This window comes from Vulpes lagopus, chromosome 9 (genome assembly GCF_018345385.1).
Source record: "Vulpes lagopus strain Blue_001 chromosome 9, ASM1834538v1, whole genome shotgun sequence".
In the NCBI taxonomy this organism is placed as follows: domain Eukaryota; kingdom Metazoa; phylum Chordata; class Mammalia; order Carnivora; family Canidae; genus Vulpes; species Vulpes lagopus.
The window spans coordinates 36,436,618-36,459,839 of record NC_054832.1 but is presented as its reverse complement, the minus strand read 5'-3'; the positions used below and the strand labels follow the sequence as shown (position 1 = coordinate 36,459,839).

Below are 23,222 nucleotides of genomic sequence, written 5' to 3'. Positions count from 1 at the left end.
CCTGATGAAATGTTTGGAGTGAAACTTACCTGGAATCCTTCATTTAGAAATAGTCCCCCAATACACCACCCTCCCAGAGGAAATCTGACACATGATGAATTTCTCTTTCAATTTATTTCCTTTCTTGTCTTCATGATCATCTGTTGTTTGTCCTGCTTGGTTTGTCCCGTTTTTTCAGTTATTTGTGGTCTTCATTACTGAGTATGGTAACTTGGTTTGTGAAAATTGCATTTTCCATTTGCATCTCCAATTCCAGGCCATCACCAGAGGATTCACTGTGTTCTCTCCTATTTATAACTCTTTTCCAAATCAATGACAATTCTGGTTCCCATTATCTACATTATTTTTACTGTTTTGCTTAATCTAGATTTTTTTTGATTTTTATTTATTTATGATAGTCACACACAGAGAGAGAGAGAGAGAGAGAGAGAGAGAGAGGCAGAGACATAGGCAGAGGGAGAAGCAGGCTCCATGCACTGGGAGCCTGATGTGGGATTCGATCCCGGGTCTCCAGGATCGCGCCCTGGGCCAAAGGCAAGCGCCGAACCACTGCGCCACCCAGGCATCCCCTTAATCTAGATTTTTAAAATAAAAATATAGAACTCAAGACCAGCCAGATGGAAAAGATGCATAGAATATGGTATGCGGGAAGGAGCACAAAGCTTCTGTGCTCTGTAAGCACACTACTCTTCCCAAATCTCCACATGTTCACCAAACAGGAAGTTCTGAAAGACCCTTTTAAGAAGTGTTTGGAAAGCTTGTCTTTAAAACGGCAAGCTAAAGACTGGGAGAAAATATTTGCAGACTACATGTCTGGCTAATGACTAGTATCTAGAACACAAAAATAACTTTAAAACTCAGTAATAAGAAAGAAAACAATCCAATTAGAAAATAGACAAAAGACCTGAACAGATATTTCACCGAAGAGGATATACAAATGGCAAATGAGCACTTGAAAAGAGATGTTCAGCATCATTAATCACTGGAGAACTGCAAAAGACTATCACTGCACACATATTAGAATGGCTAAAAATAGAAAATTGTGACACCACCAAACAATGACAAGGATGCACAGAAACTGGTCATTCTTGCATTGCTGGTGGGAATGTAAAATGGTACATCAACTTTGGAAAATAGTTTGGCAGTTTCTTTTATTTTTTTTATTTTTTTTAAATAATTTTTTATTTATTTATGATAGTCACAGAGAGAGAGAGAGAGAGAGAGACACGCAGAGACACAGGCAGAGGGAGAAGCAGGCTCCATGCACTGGGAGTCCGACGTGGGATTCGATCCCAGGTCTCCAGGATCGCGCCCTGGGCCAAAGGCAGGCGCCAAACCGCTGCGCCACCCAGGGATCCCTGGCAGTTTCTTTTAAAACTAAAAATGGACTATGTGACCCACTAACCTCACTCTTAGACATTTACCCCAGCGAAATGAAAACTTATGTTCATTCAGAAACCTGTCCGTGAGCGCTCATAGCTACTTACTTAGTAATAGTGAAAGAGTGGAAATATCCCTAATGTCCTTCAGTGGGTGAATGGATGTGTAACATCCATACAACAGAGTACTACTTAGAGATGCAAAAAAAAAGTACTGATATGCACATCAACTTGGATGGATTCTCAAGGGATTCACGTTCTGACAGGTGTGAGGTGGATATCTCATTATATTTTTGATTTGCATTTCCCTGACGATGAGAGATGTTGAGCATCTTAACATGTATCTGTTGGCCATCTTATGTTTTCTTAGGAGAACTGTCTATTCATATCTTCTGCCCATTTTTTTAATTGGATTATTCATTTTGGGGGTGTTGGGTTTTTTTAAGTTATTTATATATATTTTGGGTATGAACCCTTTTTAAGATATGTCATTTGCAAATATCTTTTCCCATTCCATAGGTGGCCTTTTAATTTTATTGTTTCCTTTGCTGTGCAGAAGCTTTTTATTTTGATGAAGTCCCAACAGTTTATTTTTGCTCTTGTTTCCCTTGCCTCATGAGACATTCCTAGAAGGAAGTTGCCATGGCTGATGTCAAAAAGGTTGCTGCCTGTGTTCTCCTCTAGGATTTTGATGGTTTCTTGTCTCACATTTATTTGTTTTTTTTTACATTAAAAAAAAAAGATTTTATTTATTCATTTGAGAAAGAAAGAACATGAGTGCAGGGAGAGGGATAGAGGGAGAGGAAAAAGCAGCTTGATCCCAGCAACCTGAGTTGAAGGCAAATGTTTAAATGACACAGCCCCTCAGGTGCCCCTCACATTTAGATCTTTTGTCCATTTTGAGTTTATCTTCGTGTCTGGTGTAAGAAAGTGGTCCAATTTCATTCTTCTGCATGTTACTGCCCAGTTTTCCCAACATCATTTGTTGAAGAGACTGTCTTTTTTCCATTGGATATTCTTTCCTGATTTGTCAAAGATGAATTGGCCATGTAGTTATGGGTTCATTTCTGGGTTTTCTATTCTATGTGTCTATTTTCATGCCAGTATCATGCTGTCTTGATCACTACAGGTAATATAACCTGAAGTCTGGAATTGTGATGCCTCCACCTTTGTTTTTCTTTTTCAAGTTTGCTTTGGCTATTTGGGGTCTTTCATGGTTCCATACAAATTTTAGGATTGTTTGTTCTAGCTTTGCAAAAAGTGCTCGTGGTATTTTGATAGGGATTGCATCAAATGTGTAGAGTGCTTTGGGTAGTATAGACATTTTTTTAAAGATTTTATTTATTTATTCATGAGAGACACAGAGAGAGGGGGTGGGGGCAGAGACACAGGCAGAGGGAGAAGCAGACTCCATGCAGGGAGCCTGATGTGGGACTTAATCCCGGGACTCCAGGATCACACCCTGGGCCGAAGGCAGACGCTCAACCACTGAGCCATCCAGGTGTCCCTAGTGTAGACATTTTAACAATATTTCTTCTTCCAATCCATGGGCATGGAATGTTATTCCATTTCTTTATGTCCTCTTCAATTTCTTTCATTAGTATTTTATAGTTTTCAGAGTATAAGTCTTTCCCCTCTTTGGTTAGGTTTATTCCTAGGTATTTAATGGTTTTGGGTGCAATTGTAAATGGGACTGATTCTTTAATTTATCTTTCTGCGGTTTCATTATTGGTGTATAGAAATGTAACAGATTTCTGGACATTGATCTTATATCCTGTAATCTGCCAACAGTGAAAGTTTTACTACTTCTTTGCTGATTTAAATGCCTTTCATTTCTTTTTGTTGTCTGATCACTGAGGCCAGGCCTTCCAGTTGAGGCTAGGTTAAATATCAGTGGTGAAAGTGGACATATTTAAGTTTTTAAAGAAAGAAAAACAACATTCTATCTATCTATCTATCTATCTATCTATCTATCTATCTATCTATAGATATATAGAAAAGTGCAAAGCATCTAAGTAATCTGGAATACCTAGATGGGAGATGATGCCGAAGAAGTGGGTGAGGGGCAAATTATGATGACCTTACTTGATAACTTAAGGCATTTGAATGCTACACTGAAAGCTGTGGAAAAGATTTCATGCAGAAAAGTGACATAATCACTTCCATCACAGCCTCAAAGCAGCTCAATTATCCTCAAATGGCATAGATTTTCTCCACTATGTCCCCTCTCTTTTCCTTAGAGTCCTTCAAGTCCCAAGTAAAAAATTGCCTCTCCTCTGTATTGTATGTGTTCACCACACTTTCTTTTATTATACTCATTTCCCATGTGTGTTCCTCTTATAGACTGTAAACACTAGAATTATCTATAGTTTACCATTTATCCTTAGTACAAGCACGTGGCCTATCATAAGTACTTAAAATATATTTATTGAGATGAAAAATCCATAACTGTATCAAGATGTAAACACACACACACACACACACACACACACACAAACACACCAATTGGGATACTGACTGTAAAAAGGTCAGGTGGAGAAGAATGTGCTCACAAGTTAAAATGGAACTTATATACTGTCCAGCCTTATTACAGATTTAAAGTCCCCCAAATCTCCAAATTATCTAAAGGGTAAATCCTTTAAGGATATAGTTATCTTGTGATTTTAAATTTCCACAAATTATAAATCAGTAAGACAAAAAAGTATAACTTGTAACTCATCTAGGAAAAGTGAAAGCAAATACGTTTGATCTACATTGTTTATCTTACCAATATAGAAGTAATGGTTTTACAACCTCTGTCTGAATATTTCTTAAGTGTTCTTCATTCCACTGAGATGCATCTAGCAGTTTAAATTTTGATAATATTTCTGTAGAAAGATAGCAATCTCCATTGCTCACTAGATAGAATTTTTTCATCTTCTCAAGATGTCTAAAACAAAACACATCCACACACATTGCTACAACATTCAACAAGTCAAATGTTTTCACTTCTAAAATGTTTCAGACAAGCAATGAACTATCTCAAACCAACAATGAGTTACAGAAGTACCAATGTGGAGATAAAAATATTTCTTACAATTATGGGAACAGGAAAAGTGTTTTTGGTAGGTTGAACAATGGCCTTCCAAAGATGTCCATGTCCTAATCCTCAGAACCTCTGAATGTTTGTTACCTTACATGATCGAAGGCATTCTGGAGATGTGATTATGATTTTAAGAAGACTATCCTAGATTATCTAGATGACTCTACTGTAATTACAAGGGTCCTTCTAAGAGGGAGTCAGGAGAGTCAGTCATTGAGAAAAGATGCGAGGATAGAAGCAGAGGTCAAAGAGAAGATGCTATATTGATGGCTTGAAGATGGAGGAAAGGCCATAAACCAAAGAAAGCAGATGGATGACCTCTGGAAGCTGAAAAAAGCAAGGAAATGGATTCTCCCCTAGAGCCTCCAGAGAAAATGTAGCCCTGCCCACCTGTTTTAGACTTCCTATCTCCAAAATGTAACGGAATAAATTTGTGTTGCCTTAAAAACCATTACATTTGTAGCAATCTACTACAGCAATAATACAAACTAATACAGTATTGATCCTGAAGAACTTATATAGGTTGCTTGTATATATCTTGAAAAGTGGCAGTAGCTTTCAACTTCATGATCAATCAAGCCATAGCTTCACAATCAGCCATCTGGTAACTCCTGATCCTGTAAGTACGTACAACAATGAGGTCTATGATCTGAATGCCATGGAAATAACTGGAATAACCCAGTTACTAGTCTATACTCAGTCAAACCCTTACTGGGAATTGCATTCTACTGTAGTTGGTCTGCTTCAGAGCAGAAAGGAGAACATAGGATAAAAACTTTCCTAAAGCAGGGTCCTCTTAAGGTTCTTTTTTTCTAAGATTTTATTTATTTATTCATGAGAGACACAGAGAGAAAGAGAGAGAGAGGCAGAGACACAGGCAGAGAGAGAAGCAGGCTCCATGTAGGGAGCCTAATGTGGGACTCGATCCTGGGATTCGACCCCAGGACTCCAGGACCACACCCTGGGCCGAAGGCAGGCACTAAACCGCTGAGCCATCCATGGATCCTCCCTCTTAAGGTTCTTAAGACTTACACAGTAATCTAAAACATATAGGGTAGCCAAACAAGGACCTGGACCCATGAGACATCCAGGAGGCTCTCTAGAGGATATAAGATATCTAGAAGATATGTTATTCAGATATGAATGTCTAAGTGGCATCCAAACAAAGATCATGGGATTTGTTAACTGAGCAGGCTGCTAGGAACAGTAATCTCTTACCATGGCATAAGACCTTTTATATAAGATATCTGAATTCAGTGTGGTTATATAACTGAAAAAAAATTATACAAAAATATAATACTACAAAAAAAATATAACACTACAATGTTATAAAAATAAAATAGAATGATTGATTTGAAAGCAGGTTTAGAATCTATGGGAAGAAACATTTTATGAACCCAAACAATTGCCACTATTTGTATCTGAAAATTATAAAATCAAAGAACTAGTGAAATCACTATTATTATAATAAAATAAATGTTATTATTCATTCCTCTAAAAGTATAAGTTACATTTTCATTTTTATTTCAGGCTTTCTGCCTGTGCTTAAATGACCCAAACTAATATTCTGTAATTAAAAAAAAAAACTATTGAAAGTAAAAACTAGGCATACCTTTGATGTCTTCCGCGGTCCTTAAGAACTTTTAACCTCTCAATATCCATCCATAATGACCAATATCTCTCTCCTAAAGTACCTTTTATAAATTTCTTAAATCTTTCAAACTCCTTTCTATTGCCAATATCATAAGCTTTGTGAGACATACACCAATCAGCCCTGCTTTCTGGTCCAATGCTCTCACTCTTTGAATTTGCTCGTTCTAACATCTTGTCTGACTTTTCATTTGTGGTTTGAAATGTTTCACTTAAAACATTCCTGCCATGGAGAGGCTCAAAACCCTCCTCGAGCACCACTTCTGCTACTTTGTTGAAATTTATATAATCTGGACTTTCTGTAAGTGGCTCTTCAAAAATCTGATGAATTGCTACTCTCAAAATAAAGTCTATATAAGATCTTAAAAATTCTTCACATGTTGTGAAACGCAATGGAAGGCTTTCATCAGCATCCTGTTGCCTCTCAAGGTATATTCTTAGAAGGGCTTGAGAAGGAGTGTCTTGTACAGATACAGACCCATCTTCTTCTTCTTCAAAATGAGAAGTTAATCTAATGGTTTCAGATGAGTCCCTTTTTGTCCTTGGGTGAATTCTATCGTCGAAGATAAAGCTTTCTGTAATAAATCATAAAAGGCTATTAGATCAGATATGAATACAAAGTTATTTTTAGTATTAACCAGATGTTGCAGAGCCAGCATGGTAAGTGGATTTGTCACAGGTAGTGACTTCAGGTAGCTTAAGGAGGAGTTCTGAAGCCACAGGTGGTACCAGTAGAGAAAAAACTGCCAGCAGGATTGGCCAGATAAGGTGATAATAGTGGCAGATAAACTAAATATTTGACATCCTTAATATAGAGGATCTTCAAAAAGGCATCATGCACTTCTAAAATGTAATGATTTAGGCTGACATAGAATGTCAATATGTAAAGGCCAAATCTATTAAATAATTAGAATATACACATTAAACAATTGTATGTATTCTAATATTTCAACCTGTAAGATAAAATAAAATTAGGGCACCTGGGCGGATCAGTCAGCTAAGTGTCTGCCTTTGACTCAGGTCCTGATCTGATCCTGGGACTGAGTCCCACGTGGGGTCCCCTGCTCAGCAGGGAGTCTGCTTCTCCCTCTACCCCTGCCCCGTGCTCATGAGTGGTCTCTCACGCTCTCTCTCATGCTCCCTCTCACACTTGCTCTCTCTCTCTCAAATAAACATTTAAAAATCTTAAAAATAAATAAATAAAGTTAGACAATCAGTATACAGATCAGAACTGGAGTCATATCAGTAATTTTTAAAAATTCACTACTTTATAAGAAAGATTCAATTACTATCATACTTACAATCTACCATCAAAATGGCATAAGGTACTCATGAAGGCTCACAAATACAAACAGATTGTTTTCTACTTTTTCTAAAGACATAGACTTTAGCTCCTGTTTTCTCCTTTAGAAATCAGTAAAATATCTGATGTGCTTTATCTCACATGGCAAATCTAACCCTTGAAATGCCATAGGGCAGGAAAACGGTTGTTATCTGTATCCCTCTTCAATAGCCATTTTCTCAGCAATAGGTTTCAAATCCCAATGAGCTGGAAATATTTTATTATAATTTTTATTGAAAATGAAAATAAGGAGTTCCCCCTATATTAAAAAACTAGACTTTTGTAAACCTACGAAAAGATACTGGGTATACACCCAACCCCACAGAAGTGGAGAGAGAGAGAAAGGCTAACATTTCTGTTCACCACCTTCCTGCTATCCGTTCTTTTCCTGTTTACAATCTTCACTATCTTGGCCCTCTGATTTTCTACTTTACTATTTGGGGGAAACAGCGAGAAACCTATAAATTCAGCTATTTTCAATTAAGGAGACTGTTTTCCTCTATTCCTAGATTTAGATTCTAGAGAATCCAGATTTATTGTCCTCAGAGGTTGCTTACACTTTTCAAAAGAATTAGGTAATAAAAAAAAAAAGGTAAAAAAAAAAAAAAAAAAGAATTAGGTAAGAACTTAGTGAATTGCTAGTTAATGACACCCATTTCTGGAAGTTTTCTTCTATATATATGTATGAAAAGTTGATATCATCCACAAAAGTTCCCCATGGTAGAAATCTATCTGCTTTCCAAGGAGAAAAACAGTCTAACTTAGAAGGAAAACTCAAGTTGTATGAATATGCTTTTAAGAGGAGAGGACAGTTGCACCCACTTAAATTCAAATACTGAATAATAATTTGTAAACTGTCATAGAAAATAGAGACAAGACAAACATTTACTGACTGCCCATGAGGCACCAGGTGCTGGGCCAGGCCTTTACTGTATATTTAGTATGTATCGTTATTCTAATCTTGAGAAAAGCAAGGCTCTCAAGAAGTGAAATAACTTTAAAAAGTCAAACAGCTAGCTAACAAGTATTAACCCATCTAAACCCACACTCTTTTTCCTATGTCAAGTTGCCTCTCAAAAAACAGTAGAGGGGCACCTTAGTGGCTCAGTCGGTTAAGCATCTGATTCTTGATTTTGGCTCAGGTCATGATGTGAGGATTGTGAGATGGAGCCCCATATTGCGCTCTACACTCAGCAGGGAGTCTGCTTGAGATTCTCTCTCTCCCTCTCCTCTCCCTCTGCTTTCTCTTTCTCTCTCCCTCTCTCTCTCAAATAAATAAATAAATCTTTAAAAATAAAAACAGCAGAAAGTGAAGTGGGGGTGGGGTAGGGATACAGATTATTTTTTCTCCCCAACCACAACGTATTGTACTGTAAGATTAGAACACCAATTACAAAAGATTTAAAGAGGAGTTCTAAAATCATTCTTGTCCTTTCTGCTTACCAGAAATGGATGAAACAACCGGTGGTTCAGGTTTGCTGTGGAGTACACAAGACGGTAATGAAAATGTTGGTACAGTTTGCAAACTTTGTTTTGCTAATGCAAACCAATCTTTTGTTTGAGTATAGGAGCCCTAGGAAGAAAGGAGCACCTTTGTTTAATGTAAGATTAGCAGTGTTCTCCCAATCAGGAATCTCAACACATCATTATAACATTACATTTGCATAGTACACTATGAAAGGGAAAATCATGCCATGAAAGAAAAGAATGTTGTACACAGAAAAATTCATTAGCTGAGAATAATGGGAAGGAAATTTCAACTCAGATTATTTGGATATAAGATGACGAAGGTAAAAATGAGCCCATACACATCAAATCCTTCACTCTTCCACCAGAAGCATACACCCTACCTCATGGCTCCGTTACAGGCTCATGACATCTAACTGTATATTGGCAGTCCCATAGCTCATCCATCATTGGCTGCCTCTTCTGCAAGCTATTCCCATTTACAACTTCCAAATTATTTCCTCCCCCTAATTCTGTCCAATCTGACTCTGTGTTTTTTACAACACCTCCCTAACATGATAGACTTACTCTCAGGGGCACTAAAGACCTCCCCACGCTCAACTGCCCCTTTGCCTTAGATTCAGTTTTCACAGCTTTGCTTGGATTGTATGCTTCCTGAAGACTGATTCCTGACTCCATCTGTCCCTGCATGTAGCCTTCAATTTTTCCTGTACCTCTGAGCCAGCTGACCCAATTCCCAAGCTGACCCTCAGCTTTCAGAACCCCAGTCCTGAGAAGCCCTCTTCTCAGCTTTCCTGAGAAAATTGCTCTGCCTGCCTCTCTCAGTAACATCCTCATGATCTTTCTAAGATAATCCAAACTGTTCAACAAAAGCAGAGAAAGAAGTGTCTCATTTCTCCTTTCTCCAACTGAGTCAGCTGGGTGACCCTTAGCCTCAGAAAGACTCACAAAAGAGGCAGGGCTCAAATGGAATAGATGTTGTTCTCTGACTATGATACAGAATTAAGCAGGGCAAGTCAGGCCACACAATGAGACCAAAAAGCAAGAGAGAGAAATGAAAAGTGTCACATATAGATTGTTACTGCCCCTCTTAGAAGAAAGGTTTCTTGTGTGGATAAAAGCTTTTAAAGACTCTAATTTCCTTTTGGTCCCTTATTTCCTCCTTTAAAACCAAGTCATTTATTATTTATTTTTTCCAAGCCATTTATTATTAATTACAGATTCATTCAACATGTATTTATTGAGTGACTACTCTATTCCAAGCAGTATCCTAAGCACTGAGAGAAGACCCAAATAATGAAGAACTATCAGGGAACTGAGAGAGGCCAATGAACAAAAGTCCCTGCTATTTCAAGTGCACAAAAAAGATTGCAGATTAAAAATTAGGAAAGGAGTAGTAAGTAGTCAGTCAGACATAAACATAGGTAACTAGTCCACTTAATGTTCTTAAGAGATGAATCAATTGCTTGTGTTTAGATGGCATAATGAAGACTCACAGAAGTATTACCAACTGTCATCACAAAAATTAATCTTTGTCTACAGTCATGATTTAAATGATTAAAAGGCTCAAAGAATTTTGAATCCTCAAAATTCAAAAGCTATTAAGAAGATATTAGTGGGGCAACTGGGTGGCTCAGTGTGGTGAGATCAAGCCTCACGTCAGGTTCCATGCTCAGCTAGGAGTATGCTTGTTCCTCTCCCTCCTCCTCTGCCCTTTCCCTCACTCACTGTCTCTCTTTAAAATAAATAAATAAATAAATAAATAAATCTTTTTTAAAAAGATATTAAATAGTTAACGTATTACTCAAGTAGACAGAAATGAGTTTTTTCATCATAGAAAATAGCAGAAGTAAACTAGTTTAAGTTTTACTCTCTTATATTCAACTTAATTTACATGTAAGGAATCAGATCTTGTTTCCCTAAATTGATTCTTCCCATTGTATGTTTACTGACCTGTACTACCAGTACATATTTTTATGACATTCTTGATATTTAAATAATACATAGGTTAACAGAAAAAAAATAAATACTTAAAAATAAGTATAAGAGAGAAGTAAAACATGCTTTTAGTACATCCCTAGCATTAGCTCATTGGAAATAATGCAAGTGGCAAAATTTCAAACATTTTTCCCAAATATTAGATAGAAATGCTAAACTACAAAATTAAACAGAAACTATACATGAAAAAAAAGTGCTCAGGTAAGATAGGTTAAGTCTATCTATTCCAACAGAGATGGCAAATAGTTTTCCTTTTGTACGACATCTTTGATCAATTGGAAGTGCTTGCCTAGAGGGCTGTGTTGAAAAGAATTTGGAACCAAGTACTAGCTCAGCAGGAAAATTGCCATGATTGATTAGCAATGTCTGTCATGAATGGAAACTAAGAGAAGAGCAACACATGGGCCACATATTTGCAATTCCTGGTTTTGTACAGATTGTATATAGGAAATGTGTTCCCAGAAAGAAGACCTGACAATTAGAATTCAGAGATCAAACAATGGTTTTTATTACACCATGACTGTCCAAAAGGACATTTGATTCTAGGTTAGATCTCTTTAAATGCACTCTTACAACCCAACATTTCTCCATGGAGGAGAAATGATTATCTGATAACCATTATCAGAATCTATCTGATAATGGTTAAACAGTAATGCATTTTTACTACTGAGGAATAATCTTGACAACAGGGAGGAGAAGACCCAATTTGCCATCATTTGGTACAAAAAATTGTAGACTCCAAATAGTGAAAATTTTAAAAGTGAACAATGAAACCATGGATGTAATTCAAGGTATCCTTTCTTGCTTTCCAGGTGACACTGAGCATGTTCTTCAGTCTTGCATTTGTTCCTCTGTACACATGAGGAAAATAATACCAATTACATTTCAGGTGAAAGAGTACAGAGCAAAGGAGTCAGCATAAACCCACAAAAAGTTTTGCTAAATCTGCCTTAAAAGTACTTGAAGTCATTTCCCCTGTTCAAGTGGTACAAATGAAATTCCTCCCCCTAAAATGAGAAGTCTTTTGAAGTGCCAAGTCATGAAGATACACGCATACTTTTACCTCGCCAAGAGAAATGTAGAACTTTTTCATAATTATAACATTGTCTTCTTCAACAACAGGTGGTGGTGGACTGGGTGGTTTTCTCAGGACCCAGGGAGAAAATTCTGTATTGACTGTGATGTTCATGCCGGATCCACTCCATCTTACTTGTGAGACCAATTTGGCTAATCTGCATTTTAGAAATCATACAAATTTGAAGTAAGTTTCAAATATAGAGAATTCAGAAAAGAAAACCTACAATTTTCTTTTTTCAAGTCAATCTCCTCCCTCTGCATGATTCTCTTAGGATCTGTTAAAATTAATGGCTTATTCACAGAACTATTAATTAATAACTATTCTGTTCTAATTTATTTTACTGTTATTTTTTAAATGGTGGTTCTAAGTATATGTCAAATTTTAGTAAAATTTCAGAATATTTAGGTACTTACACATTAAAAGTCAGGAACATAAAAGAAAAACTTGGCCCACTTACAATATTTTTTCACGACATACTTATATTTGTTTTTTTAACAGCCTGCACATAAATACCATTATCACAAGTAGATAATTTTAAAACCATAATGATCAAGAAGCACAACTGAGGTACATTTATTTGGTACTATTTCTGTGAGAACTCTTTGGAAAAGTGAAGTGATTTTTACAAATGCTCTGTCATTCAGAAAACTATAGCAGGTGAGATACAAACGCTAGTGGGTTTATTTTTGTTTATTTTTTTAAAAGATTTTATTTATTTATTCATGAGAGACACAGAGAGAGAGAGAGAGAGAGAGGCAGAAACACAGGCAGTGGGGGAAGCAGGCTCCATGCAGGGAGCCTGACGTGGGACTCGATCCCGGGTCTCCAGGATCACACCCTGGGCTGAAGGCGGCGCTTAAACTGCTGAGCCACCCGGGCTGCCCAATGCTAGTGGGTTTTAAAGTATACAATTTTATTAAGAACGTACAGAAAAATGATTCTTGGTGAAAAAAAAAACCCAGGCAATTAAAAAATAGGCTTGCTGACGGGGCTACAGTACCTGTATTCAAAGTAACAATCACTTTCCAGAAATGCTGGAAGTCTTTCTTTTTTGATCCACTCAATACCTTCTTCACGACTGAGACACTATTAGAGAGCAGGTGAAAAAGGAAACGAGTCAAAGAAAATCACCTTTCTAAACAATTAAGAGCACTAGAGCAATAATGACCTCTAGCTATTACCAGGAGCCGCTGCCTCTATCTTCTGTGTGCACGAGAGAAAGCAGAACCTCTGAGTCACACATTTGAAGCCACTGCTTACCTTCTGGCATTATTCTCTCAACAGCCCTGCGTCAATGATTAACCCCATTTTACAGATTAACAAACTGAATCCAGAGAAGTCAAGTAACTTACTGAAGGAGAGGTATGAGGAAAAAAGTCATGCTCGGTATTTTCACAGTCACAAAATGGGTTAAAAGTAATCACAAACCAAAAAAAAGAGCTAACCAGACACTTGGTAAGGCCACTATGGTCACTCTCTACAGGCCCCTGCCCTTCCAATTTTAGAAAATTTGGTTAAATATTTAACATCCCCGGTCACTCTCCTGGGGACACTAAGGTTAATAAGAAAGATAAGGTCCCACCTTTAATGAGTTTACAGGTAATTCAATAAGCAATAGTAGTAGAGAGCAGTGAGTGCTGCAAGTTCGGGCTTCTATGGAAGGACCCTCAGGCACTAAACCTAGCAAAGGTTTCTCAAAGAACAAGGCACTCAATCTTTGACCTGACACGTGATTGGCTTGGTAAAGAAGAGATCAGGAGAGGAAGCAAAGATAATTTTAGTATGACTAGATCGCAGGGTGAGATCTCAGGAAAGGAGGGAAGCAAGCTGGAGAAGCCGGCAGGCCTAATTATGAATTATCCTTTAGATGACATTAAAGAGTTTAGATTTTGTGTGGAGGTTGTGAGAGCCAGCTTAAGAGTTCCTGAGCTGCTGTTCATTCTATATTTCCTCACTATGGATTCTCTTTTGTCTTAAATTCACTTTTTTCCCAGAATTCTAAAGAACGTCCATACTTTGCCCACTCCACAAATGCTACTGATACGTGAAACAACCAGGGAAGCGCAAGTCTGAGGCAAGTGTGTCTGCATTTATGTGACTTCCATTGATTATCTGCTCAAGCAACAGTTGGGCTGTGATAGTAACATCAGTCTACACAGACCGCTGTGAACTCCAGAGAGGAAATTAAAGGCCCACAGAGTAGTGCTGCCCACATCTGACAAGCGGATGTTCTTGAGCATGCACCTGTGCTCAACACTGCTTGGCAGATGGCATGAAGTCATTAGGCTCCCCAAGGATGGAAAACTGAGGGAACAATGGTTTCCTTCTGTTCAGCCCAAAATACCCATTTGCCCTCCCCAAAGATTATCTTCCGGGTAATGAGAAAAACAAACAAAAAACAGAAGAAACTTTGGAAGCAGGCAGCACCTGAACAGTAGCATCTTGTTGATGGTCTTATTGCTTATGAGTGAGATGTGAAGGACACTTGGATCCTGTAGTCAGAAAACGAGAAAAATCAAGGCCATCCCACCTAAAGTTTAGCATTAGCACAAGTACAGCCATCATAGGCCCCTGTGAATAAGAGCTGAACTTTATGGGAAAAACTGCAGAATGTCCTCAATGTCCTCGGCAGAGAATCCCATATCATAGAAAGACAACAGAGCCCACACCCGTGGTAGAAAATCCCATATTAGAGTGAGAACAGAGCTCAGTGCCCTTGAAAGCCCCATATCAGAATGTAAACAGAACTTGAGAGATTCCTCCACCCCTTCTGAAAATCCCCCAGACCAGCCTATAAAAAACCCAGCTGTAACCCACTTCAGGGTCCAAGTCCCTGCTCCACTGTGTCGGGTATACTTGGACCCAAGCTCGAGCTTGCTAATAAACCCTCGTGCGCTTGCATCAGTGTCAGCTCCTTGGTGGTTTCTCGGATTCGTAATCTTGGGCACAAGTGGCACAGAAATAGACACATAGATCAGTGGACTATATAATAGCTCAGAAACTCTCCTTTGTATGGTCAGGTAATCTTTGATAAATGAGGCAAGAATATACAATGGAGAAAAGACAGTCTCTTCAATAAATGGTGCTGGGAAAGCTGGACAGCACCATGCAAAAGCATGAAACTGGACTATTTCTTACACCAGACACAAAAATAAACTCAAAATGGATTTAAATGTGAAATCTGAAACCATAAAACTCCTAGAAGAAAAACAGGTAGTAATTTATTTGACATTGGCCATGGAAACATTTTTCTAGGGATACCGCCTCAGGCAAGGGAAACAAAAGCAAATTAAAATACTGAGATTACACCAAAATAAAAAGCTTTTGCACAGCAAAGAAAACCATCAATAAAACAAAAAGGCACCTACTGAATGGGAGGAGATACTTGCAAATAGTATATCCAGTAAGGGCTTAATATCCAGAATATATAAAGAATTTATACAACTCAACATCAAATAAACAATCCAATTAAAAAATAGAAAGGGAATCCCTGGGTGGCTCAGCGGTTTAGCGCCTGCCTTCGGGCCAGGGTGTGATCCTGGAGTCACAGGATTGAGTCCCACCTTAGGCTCCCTGCATGGAGCCTGTTTCTCCCTCTGCCTGTGTCTCTGCCTCTCTGTGTCTTTCATGAATTAAAAAAAAAAAAAAAAAAAAATCTTAAAAAAAATAGGCAGAGGACTCTGGAAAATAGTATGGAAGTTCTTCAAAGACTTAGAAATAGAACTACCCTATGATCTAGCAATTGTACTACTAGGTATTTATCCAAAGGATACAAAAATAATAATTTTAAGGGATACATTCTTCCCATGTTGTGCCCAAGATTGCGAATCCGAGAAACCACCAAGGAGCTGACACTGATGCAAGCGCATGAGGGTTTATTAGCAAGCTCGAGCTTGGGTCCAAGTATACCCGACACAGCGGAGCAGGGACTTGGACCCCGAAGTCGGTTACAGCTGGGTTTTTTATAGGCTGGTCTGGGAGATTTTCAGAAGGGGTGGAGGAATTTCTCAAGTTCTGTTTACATTCTGATATGGGGCTTTCAAGGGCACTGAGCTCTGTTCTCACTCTAATATGGGATTTTCTACCACGGGTGTGGGCTCTGTTGTCTTTCTATGATATGGGATTCTCTGCCGAGGACATTGAGGACATTCTGCAGTTTTTCCCATTCACAGGGGCCTAAGATGGCTGTACTTGTGCTAATGCTAAACTTTAGGTGGGATGGCCTTGATTTTTCTCGGCCTCCACACACTACCATAGTGTTTTGATTACTACAGCTTTGTAATGTATCTTGAAATCTGGGATTTTGATACCTCCAGGTTTGTTTGGTTTTTTTTTAAAGATTTTATTTATTTATTCATTGAGACACACACACACACACACAGAGGCAGAGATACAGGCAGAGGGAAAAGCAGACTCCACGCAGAGAGCCTGACATGGGACTCGATCCAGGGTCTCCAGGATCACGCCCTGGGCTGTAGGCGGCACTAAACTGCTGCGCCACCGGGGCTGCCCAGGTTTGTTCTTTCTTGAGATTGCTTTGGCTATACAGGGTCTCTGGTGGCTCCACACAAATTTTTGTATTATTTGTTCTAGTTCTGTGAAAAACATAGTTGGTATTCTGAGAGGGACTGCATTAAATCTGTAGCCTGCTTTGGATAATACAGGCATTTTAACAATATTGGTTCTTCCAATTCATGAGCATAAAGTATCTTGCCATTTGTATCTTCTTCAATTTCTTTCATCAGTGTTTTATAGTTTTCAGAGTATAGGTCTTTCACCTCCTTGCTTAGGTTTATTCCTAGGTATTTTATTATTTTGGTGCAATTATAAATGGTATTGTTTTCTTCTGCTACTTCATTTTTAGTGTATAGAAATGCAACAGATTTTTTGGAACTCTTGTGTAGAATTTATTTTATATAAAAACTGAACCATATTATATACTTTAATTTACAACTTGATTTTTCCTTTGAACAACACAACATGTGCATCTATCTCATCAGGACAATAGACACAGTTCAAACACATTCTTTCTAATAGTCATATAATATTCCATAGTTCTTCTATTGATAAACATATAATATATTTATACTACTGGTCAATGCTGCAATCAGCTCCTATACATACACATTTATTTGTATGGAATAAAAATCCCAAAGTGGCTTTCCAGGCATAAGTCACAGTCTTTTAAGTTTTATCAATTTTGTCAGATTAATCCCCAAAGATTGTAGCAATTAATATTCTACCAACACTAGATGTTATTATTTTTTAAAGTTGTAGGCCAATTTCACATATGATGAGCACTGCGTATTAGATGCAACTGATGAATTATTGAATTCTACATCTGAAACTAATGATGTACTATATGTTGGCTAATTGAATTTAAAAAAATTATACGCCACTTTAACATCTTAAAAAATGGTATCTGGCTGTACTTACAATTTGCATATTTATGATAATTGTGTGATTAAATATATTTTTATCTGCTCATTTTCTATTTTAATTCCACTCTGTAAATAGTTTGTTGAATTACTTCAATTATTTTATTGGACTACTTGTCTTTTTCTTGGATAAAATCGGTAAGAAATTAAGTAAAATACTTTTCCTCATACTTGCAAAACTTTTTTTCTAAATCATTGGTTTTTAACTTTGTATCATTTTCTAACATGTGAAATAATTTTGGTGTCCAGGTTTGTTTTTTGATTATTTTGACTTTAACTTCATGGGGGGGTGACTCACATGCTAAGTTTACATAAAAATTTTCCTGGATTTTGTTGTAATACTCCAGTTTAAAAAACCATTTAAGTTATTTATTAATTCACAAATAAAGACAATTTAGTTTACTCTTGCAAATTGATAGTAATTACATTTATTGTGTTTAAACTTTGTCAAGGAAATCTAAAATAATTTTGAATTAGCTTAAAGATATACTTTTTCTTTTCTTATGATCTAATGGAAATGGTTATAGTATTTCCATGTACAGTGTTTATTATTGGTTTTGGATAGCCTTTAACAAGTTTAAGCAATTTATTTTTTAATGAGTTTTTATTAGGTGTGAGTTGCGTGAAATGCAACAGATTTATGTTTACTAATTTTGTATCCTACAACTTTACTGAATTTATTCATCAGTTCTAGTAGTCTTTTGGTGGGGTCATCTGCAGATATTGAAAGTTATACTTCTTCCTTACCAATCTAGATGCCTTTTATTTCTTTGTCTTGCCTGATTGCTGTGGCTAGGACTTCCAGTACCATGTTGAATAAAAGTGGTGAGAGGGGATATCCTTGTCTTATTCCTAATCCTAGAGGTAAAGCTCTCAATTTTTCCCCATTGGGGATGATGTTAGCTGTTGTTTTTTCACATATGGCTTTTATTATGTTGAGGTATGCTCCCTCTAAAACTACTTTGTTAAGTTTTTATCATGAATAAATGTTAACAATTTATATGGTACTTTATAGTTCAGAATATATTTTCTTTTTAAAAAAATATTATTTATTTATTTATTCAGAGAGAGAGAGAAAGGCAGAGACAAAGGCAGAGGGAGAAGCAAGCTCCATGCAGGGAGCCCAACGTGGGACTCTATCCCGGGTCTGCAGGCGGCGCTAAACCGCTGCGCCACCGGAGCTGCCCCCAGAATATATTTTCTTGTTTAAACTTCAAAACAATGCTATGACATAGTTTTTTATTTTTAGTATTTATAAAAGTATCTTAAATACTATTATCATTAATGTACTTAATTTGATGAAAGTAAACAAGAAAAACAGAAATAAACTGGAATTCAGTAAAAGACACATTGAAGAACTTTCAGGCTGGAAAAGAGCTATGTTGTAATTTTTGAATATATTTTAGCCTAGTTCCATCAGACACTTCAAATCATGGGAAATATTAAACATTCATTTTATTTTCAATTGAGCCACATAACAAACCTAAGTAGTAGGTAGCAAAGGCATCATTTGACAGGTGATGAAAATAAGGTTCATCAAAATGACTTGTTCAAGAACACAGCTAATAAGTTAAAGTGCCAAGGTTAGAACCAAGGGTTGTTGTTGTTAATCTCATGCTAAGGAGACAAAATCCAAAATCTGAGAGCAGAAATAAGGCCAGGGAGGTCAGAGTTACATAATGTAACTTGAGGATCAGAAGTCATAATTCCCAGCTGCTTTGTCAGGATAGAATCCAAATCAGATAAATTCACTGTATACCCACATTTTATAGAATGCTTACAAACTATAAAGGATACTCAAATTTCTACTGCTCCAAATTAACCTGATATCCTAAATATTCAAAGGAAATTATATGAATCTTCTCATACTGAAAATCAAACTGCTAGATTAAATTGGCCATTTGACATGAATGATACAGTAACTAACAAATATGATGATGTAAAAGTACAATAAAACTTAATAAATATAGTTAGACATTTCAGAAGGTCAAGCCCAAGAGACTTCATGTTAGTCTTATTTAATGCTTTATCTACCTAGGAAGATACAAATTCAAACATACTTTCTTACCATAATATTGTAGTTGACATTAATGGTCTCATCTTCATAGGGGGCATTCATCTGAACTGGTTTAATATCATTCTTTCCTTTCCTTACAACATCATAGATGGGATTTCGAGGTTGCTGGTTTCGAAGAATTTTTTTCAGTTGCTTTTCTAGAAGTTGTGGAGCATTGTTAACTATTTCAAAAACTCCATAATCCACATTAAATCTAACTGCCTCTGAAAAGGTCTGCAAAACAAATTTGTGGAAATAGATCTTAAATTTTTATAAAGCAGAAACTCGCTGTCTCCAAGACAACTTGACACTTAATATAAGCATATATACATACACAAACTTTTGTGTACTTATTCATTAGCTCTTCTAGGAGCTTGGAAATCTCTTGACTACAGATAAGGGAACCCATTTTATCCTTCCTTTCCAATGTACTTATGGCAAGAACTAAGGATGTATAATGGCAGAAAGTCCCTTTGCATAAACATCTTACCCTTGTGTTTCTTTGGAACTGGAAAGAAATACACACCCGGTCTCTATGAAGCAATGTTACTCTTAGGAGGGGGTGGATTACTAGGGAAGAAAGAGTAAAGGAAGAAGAAATAACACTCCTGTTATCTCTTTCATCCCCAGGAGCCATGAAAGCTAAAGTCTCCCCTGCTCAAAAGGATAAAATTAAATACAATGTGTTCTTCATTTAAGACCATTTCAACACCATTCCTTTCACTGTGAAAAAAAAAAAAGAGAGACAGAGTTGAAGGCAATAACATTTCTGAGCTTTTCTCAGTAATTACTAAATGCTGCCAACTTTTATTTAAAGTCAGTCAGTTAATATACAATAGTCAGGAGTCTTGAGCTTGAATGACAGCTTGCCAATAAGTAGCTCTGTGACTCTGAGTAAATCATTAAACATGTTTGGGGCCTCCATCTCCATAACATATAAATAATGGATTGGCTGTCAGTGTCAGTCTTTTCCCATTTTGTCCTCCAAATCTAGAATCAGGTTTCTTTTTTCAGAATATGAACTTATTTTAGAATACCTTTAGTGAACCATGTATTCATGTAGATTAGTTTATATATTTTTAGCCAGGTAGTAGAAGACATCTAGCCCTTCCCCTTGGATCAATAACCATCCTAGGGAGAGCATCAATTCTTTCAAATTTTACTAAGAGATAACTAGACATACTATAGTTAAAATTTAATAATGGCAGGATGTCATAAAATTGGAGTTAGAAATATATATGTGCATATGTATAAATATCCATATCTGTGTATGTATATATACATATACATATATATATATATATTCTTCTAATGTCAGATAACATCACATCTCTAAAGTCTGATGGTCTCCCCTCCTAAGGAATTTAAAGTGCACGAACAGTAGAGTTCAATATGAATGTCAGTCTACAGGCCTACAGGCCTCAGGACTAAGATTTCCCTTCAAAAATGACAAATATAGCTCAGTGGACAAATACCAACAATTACCAATAAATTGTGTATAAGGTTTCTTCAATAAATATACTTAATTCCATCTGTCTTTCAAACATGAGATTCAAACAGGCATCACTTACCTGAATGTCAAATACTATCTCTGAATTACACTATCACTAGATTAAACAGATAAATGAGTCTGCTGATATCAGAGACAAGATTCAACTGGTAGGAGAAAGGAACTGAATTAAACTTGGGAGAGAACAGACATCAAACATTAATTTATGTTATTATGTATTTATGGGGAGGGGGAAGTGGTGCCGTAGATTGCAGAAGACCATCTGGAAAAGATTTCTTCTAGTTCTGAGGATCCAAGGAAAAATAGAGCAGGTTTGGCCTTTATTTGTTTTCCTTTTTTCAGTCTCCTACCCTCACACCTGGTAGACAGAGGAACACAAAACTGTGATAATCCAAAGCAAAGGATGCCAATTAGTTAGTTCTATGAAGAAATAAAATAGTTCCTGCTACACAAGTTTAAAAAAAAAATGCTCCAATAAAATAAGTAAGTAAATAAATAAATAAATAAATAGGACATGTGACACTGAGCCCCGCAGTAGCCAATGTTACCTACTCAGTAGGAAATAGTTACTGTACAGTTGGTATAAATAATAACAGTAACAAAAACCAGTTTACTGGACATCTACCATGTGCCAGGAGGGTGACAGACACTTTAAATGCACTATCTGAATCCTTCCACATTCCTGTGATCACTTTTTATAGTAAGTGGACACTTAGGATGGTTATATGATGGGCCATGGATTCAGAACTGTAAAGTGCTGCATCAGGGCCATTGAAACAAGTCTATCTGGTCCCAAAGACAACATATTTCCCCTTCTTTACTATCATCTTGCCTCACATATGATAAAACTAGCATGTACTAACCACCTTCTCTAAGTCAGGCACTGTGCTAAGCAATAAGCCCACAAAGCTAGTGGAACTGGGATTCAAACGAAGGTGTTTTACCAGTAAAGACACAGAGGCATGAAGCAGCATGGTGCATGTGGGTAATTTTAAGCAGTTCCATGCAGTTAGAATATTAACTAGAATAGTCATAGTTGAAATAGTTAAAGGAACAGAGGAAAGACTTGAGGTAGATGAGGTGGATAAGACCAGATCATGGAAGGCTTTGCATGCCATTTTAAGAAGCATAGGCTTATCTTGATCCTTTGGGAAATAGGGTGGAGTAGGAAAATCCTAAATTAGTAATATAACCTGATTTGGGCTTTAGGAAGAATCTCCCTGTAGCAGTCTGGAGTTTTGCTGGCTCTTGGGTTGGTGAGGTAGTATGCTTACATCCACAAGCAGAGCCATCACCATGCTCGGGGGAGGATGGCCATTACCTCAGTGCTACTGACATCATAGCCAGGTTTGGTGTGGTAATTATTAACTCTCTTGGGTGGGTTACTGTCCCCAGCATTCACAGGGGCTAAGGGCAGGTTTTAAGACAGGTAGTTAGCAATTACTTTCATTTTCAACTAACAAAGCAAAACTGAAGGTGAAAAAGGTTAGGGGATCTCTTCATGGATTTATAGCAAGTCCTCTAGTGAGCTCACTGTAGAACTCTGGGTTCATAACTACAAACTGCTTTAAACCCAGGGCTGATGCAAAATTTCAGTAGGTGTCAGCAGACGCTGTGGATTAGCTCACTTGGGATCTGTTCCAACTTCCTGAAATGCAGAATCTGGATGACTAAAAACTGTATCACCCAGATCCTTTACAGTTCTGGTTTCATATGTGATTTAGATCCTGCTACTCTTATGCATGAAATACTTGAATTCTGAAGCAAGTCAAGTGAGGAAAGAGGCAGGATCTGTCCATCCTGAGGAAGGAAAAGTCAGGGCATAAGCAGATGAAAGTGAAGATCTTTCCACATTGCACAGAAGTATTTTACCAAAACAAAACAAAACAAAGACAACAGAAGGAAAGCTATAATTAATTGTGTTCATGATTAAATGACATGACCCTATTTACTTTTTTAAAAAGAGATGTAGCTAAAATATTTACAATTTTTAAACTTAAGAATTTATCTCAGTGGAACTAAAATGTGATAGAGCCTTTGCCATGGCGAAATAAGTGTTTTACTTCTTCAAAAGCCATGATTTCCAGTGGATCTCTAGAGGTCCTTAACACCACAATGATTCCAGGTTTATAAAATGGGCAAATAACTGATTAAAAGTTTCCCCTAGTTCACTTATTTCAGCAAAAACAAAACATTTGAATTCCCTAGTGCCAACTGGTGTC

At 37.1% G+C, this 23,222-nt stretch overlaps 1 protein-coding gene across 16 annotated transcripts in view; it reads right to left on the bottom strand.

Annotated features, from left to right (window-relative positions):
* Positions 1-23,222, bottom strand: part of RGS22 (regulator of G protein signaling 22) — a 128,628-nt gene that overhangs the window by 74,912 nt on the left and 30,494 nt on the right. For 11 of the 16 annotated variants that reach the window (XM_041769722.1, XM_041769728.1, XM_041769729.1 and 8 more), the window contains 6 exons: positions 19,503-19,724; positions 12,997-13,082; positions 11,982-12,150; positions 8,897-9,026; positions 6,074-6,686; positions 4,147-4,308 (listed from right to left, as the gene is read on the bottom strand). In XM_041769722.1, the coding sequence (XP_041625656.1) occupies positions 4,147-4,308; positions 6,074-6,686; positions 8,897-9,026; positions 11,982-12,150; positions 12,997-13,082; positions 19,503-19,724 (1,382 nt within the window). Of the gene's footprint in view, positions 1-4,146; positions 4,309-6,073; positions 6,687-8,896; positions 9,027-11,981; positions 12,151-12,996; positions 13,083-13,164; positions 13,200-13,578; positions 13,639-19,502; positions 19,725-23,222 lie in introns of those variants that run through there. The other 5 variants (XM_041769735.1, XM_041769736.1, XM_041769730.1 and 2 more) reach the window with 5 other exon arrangements.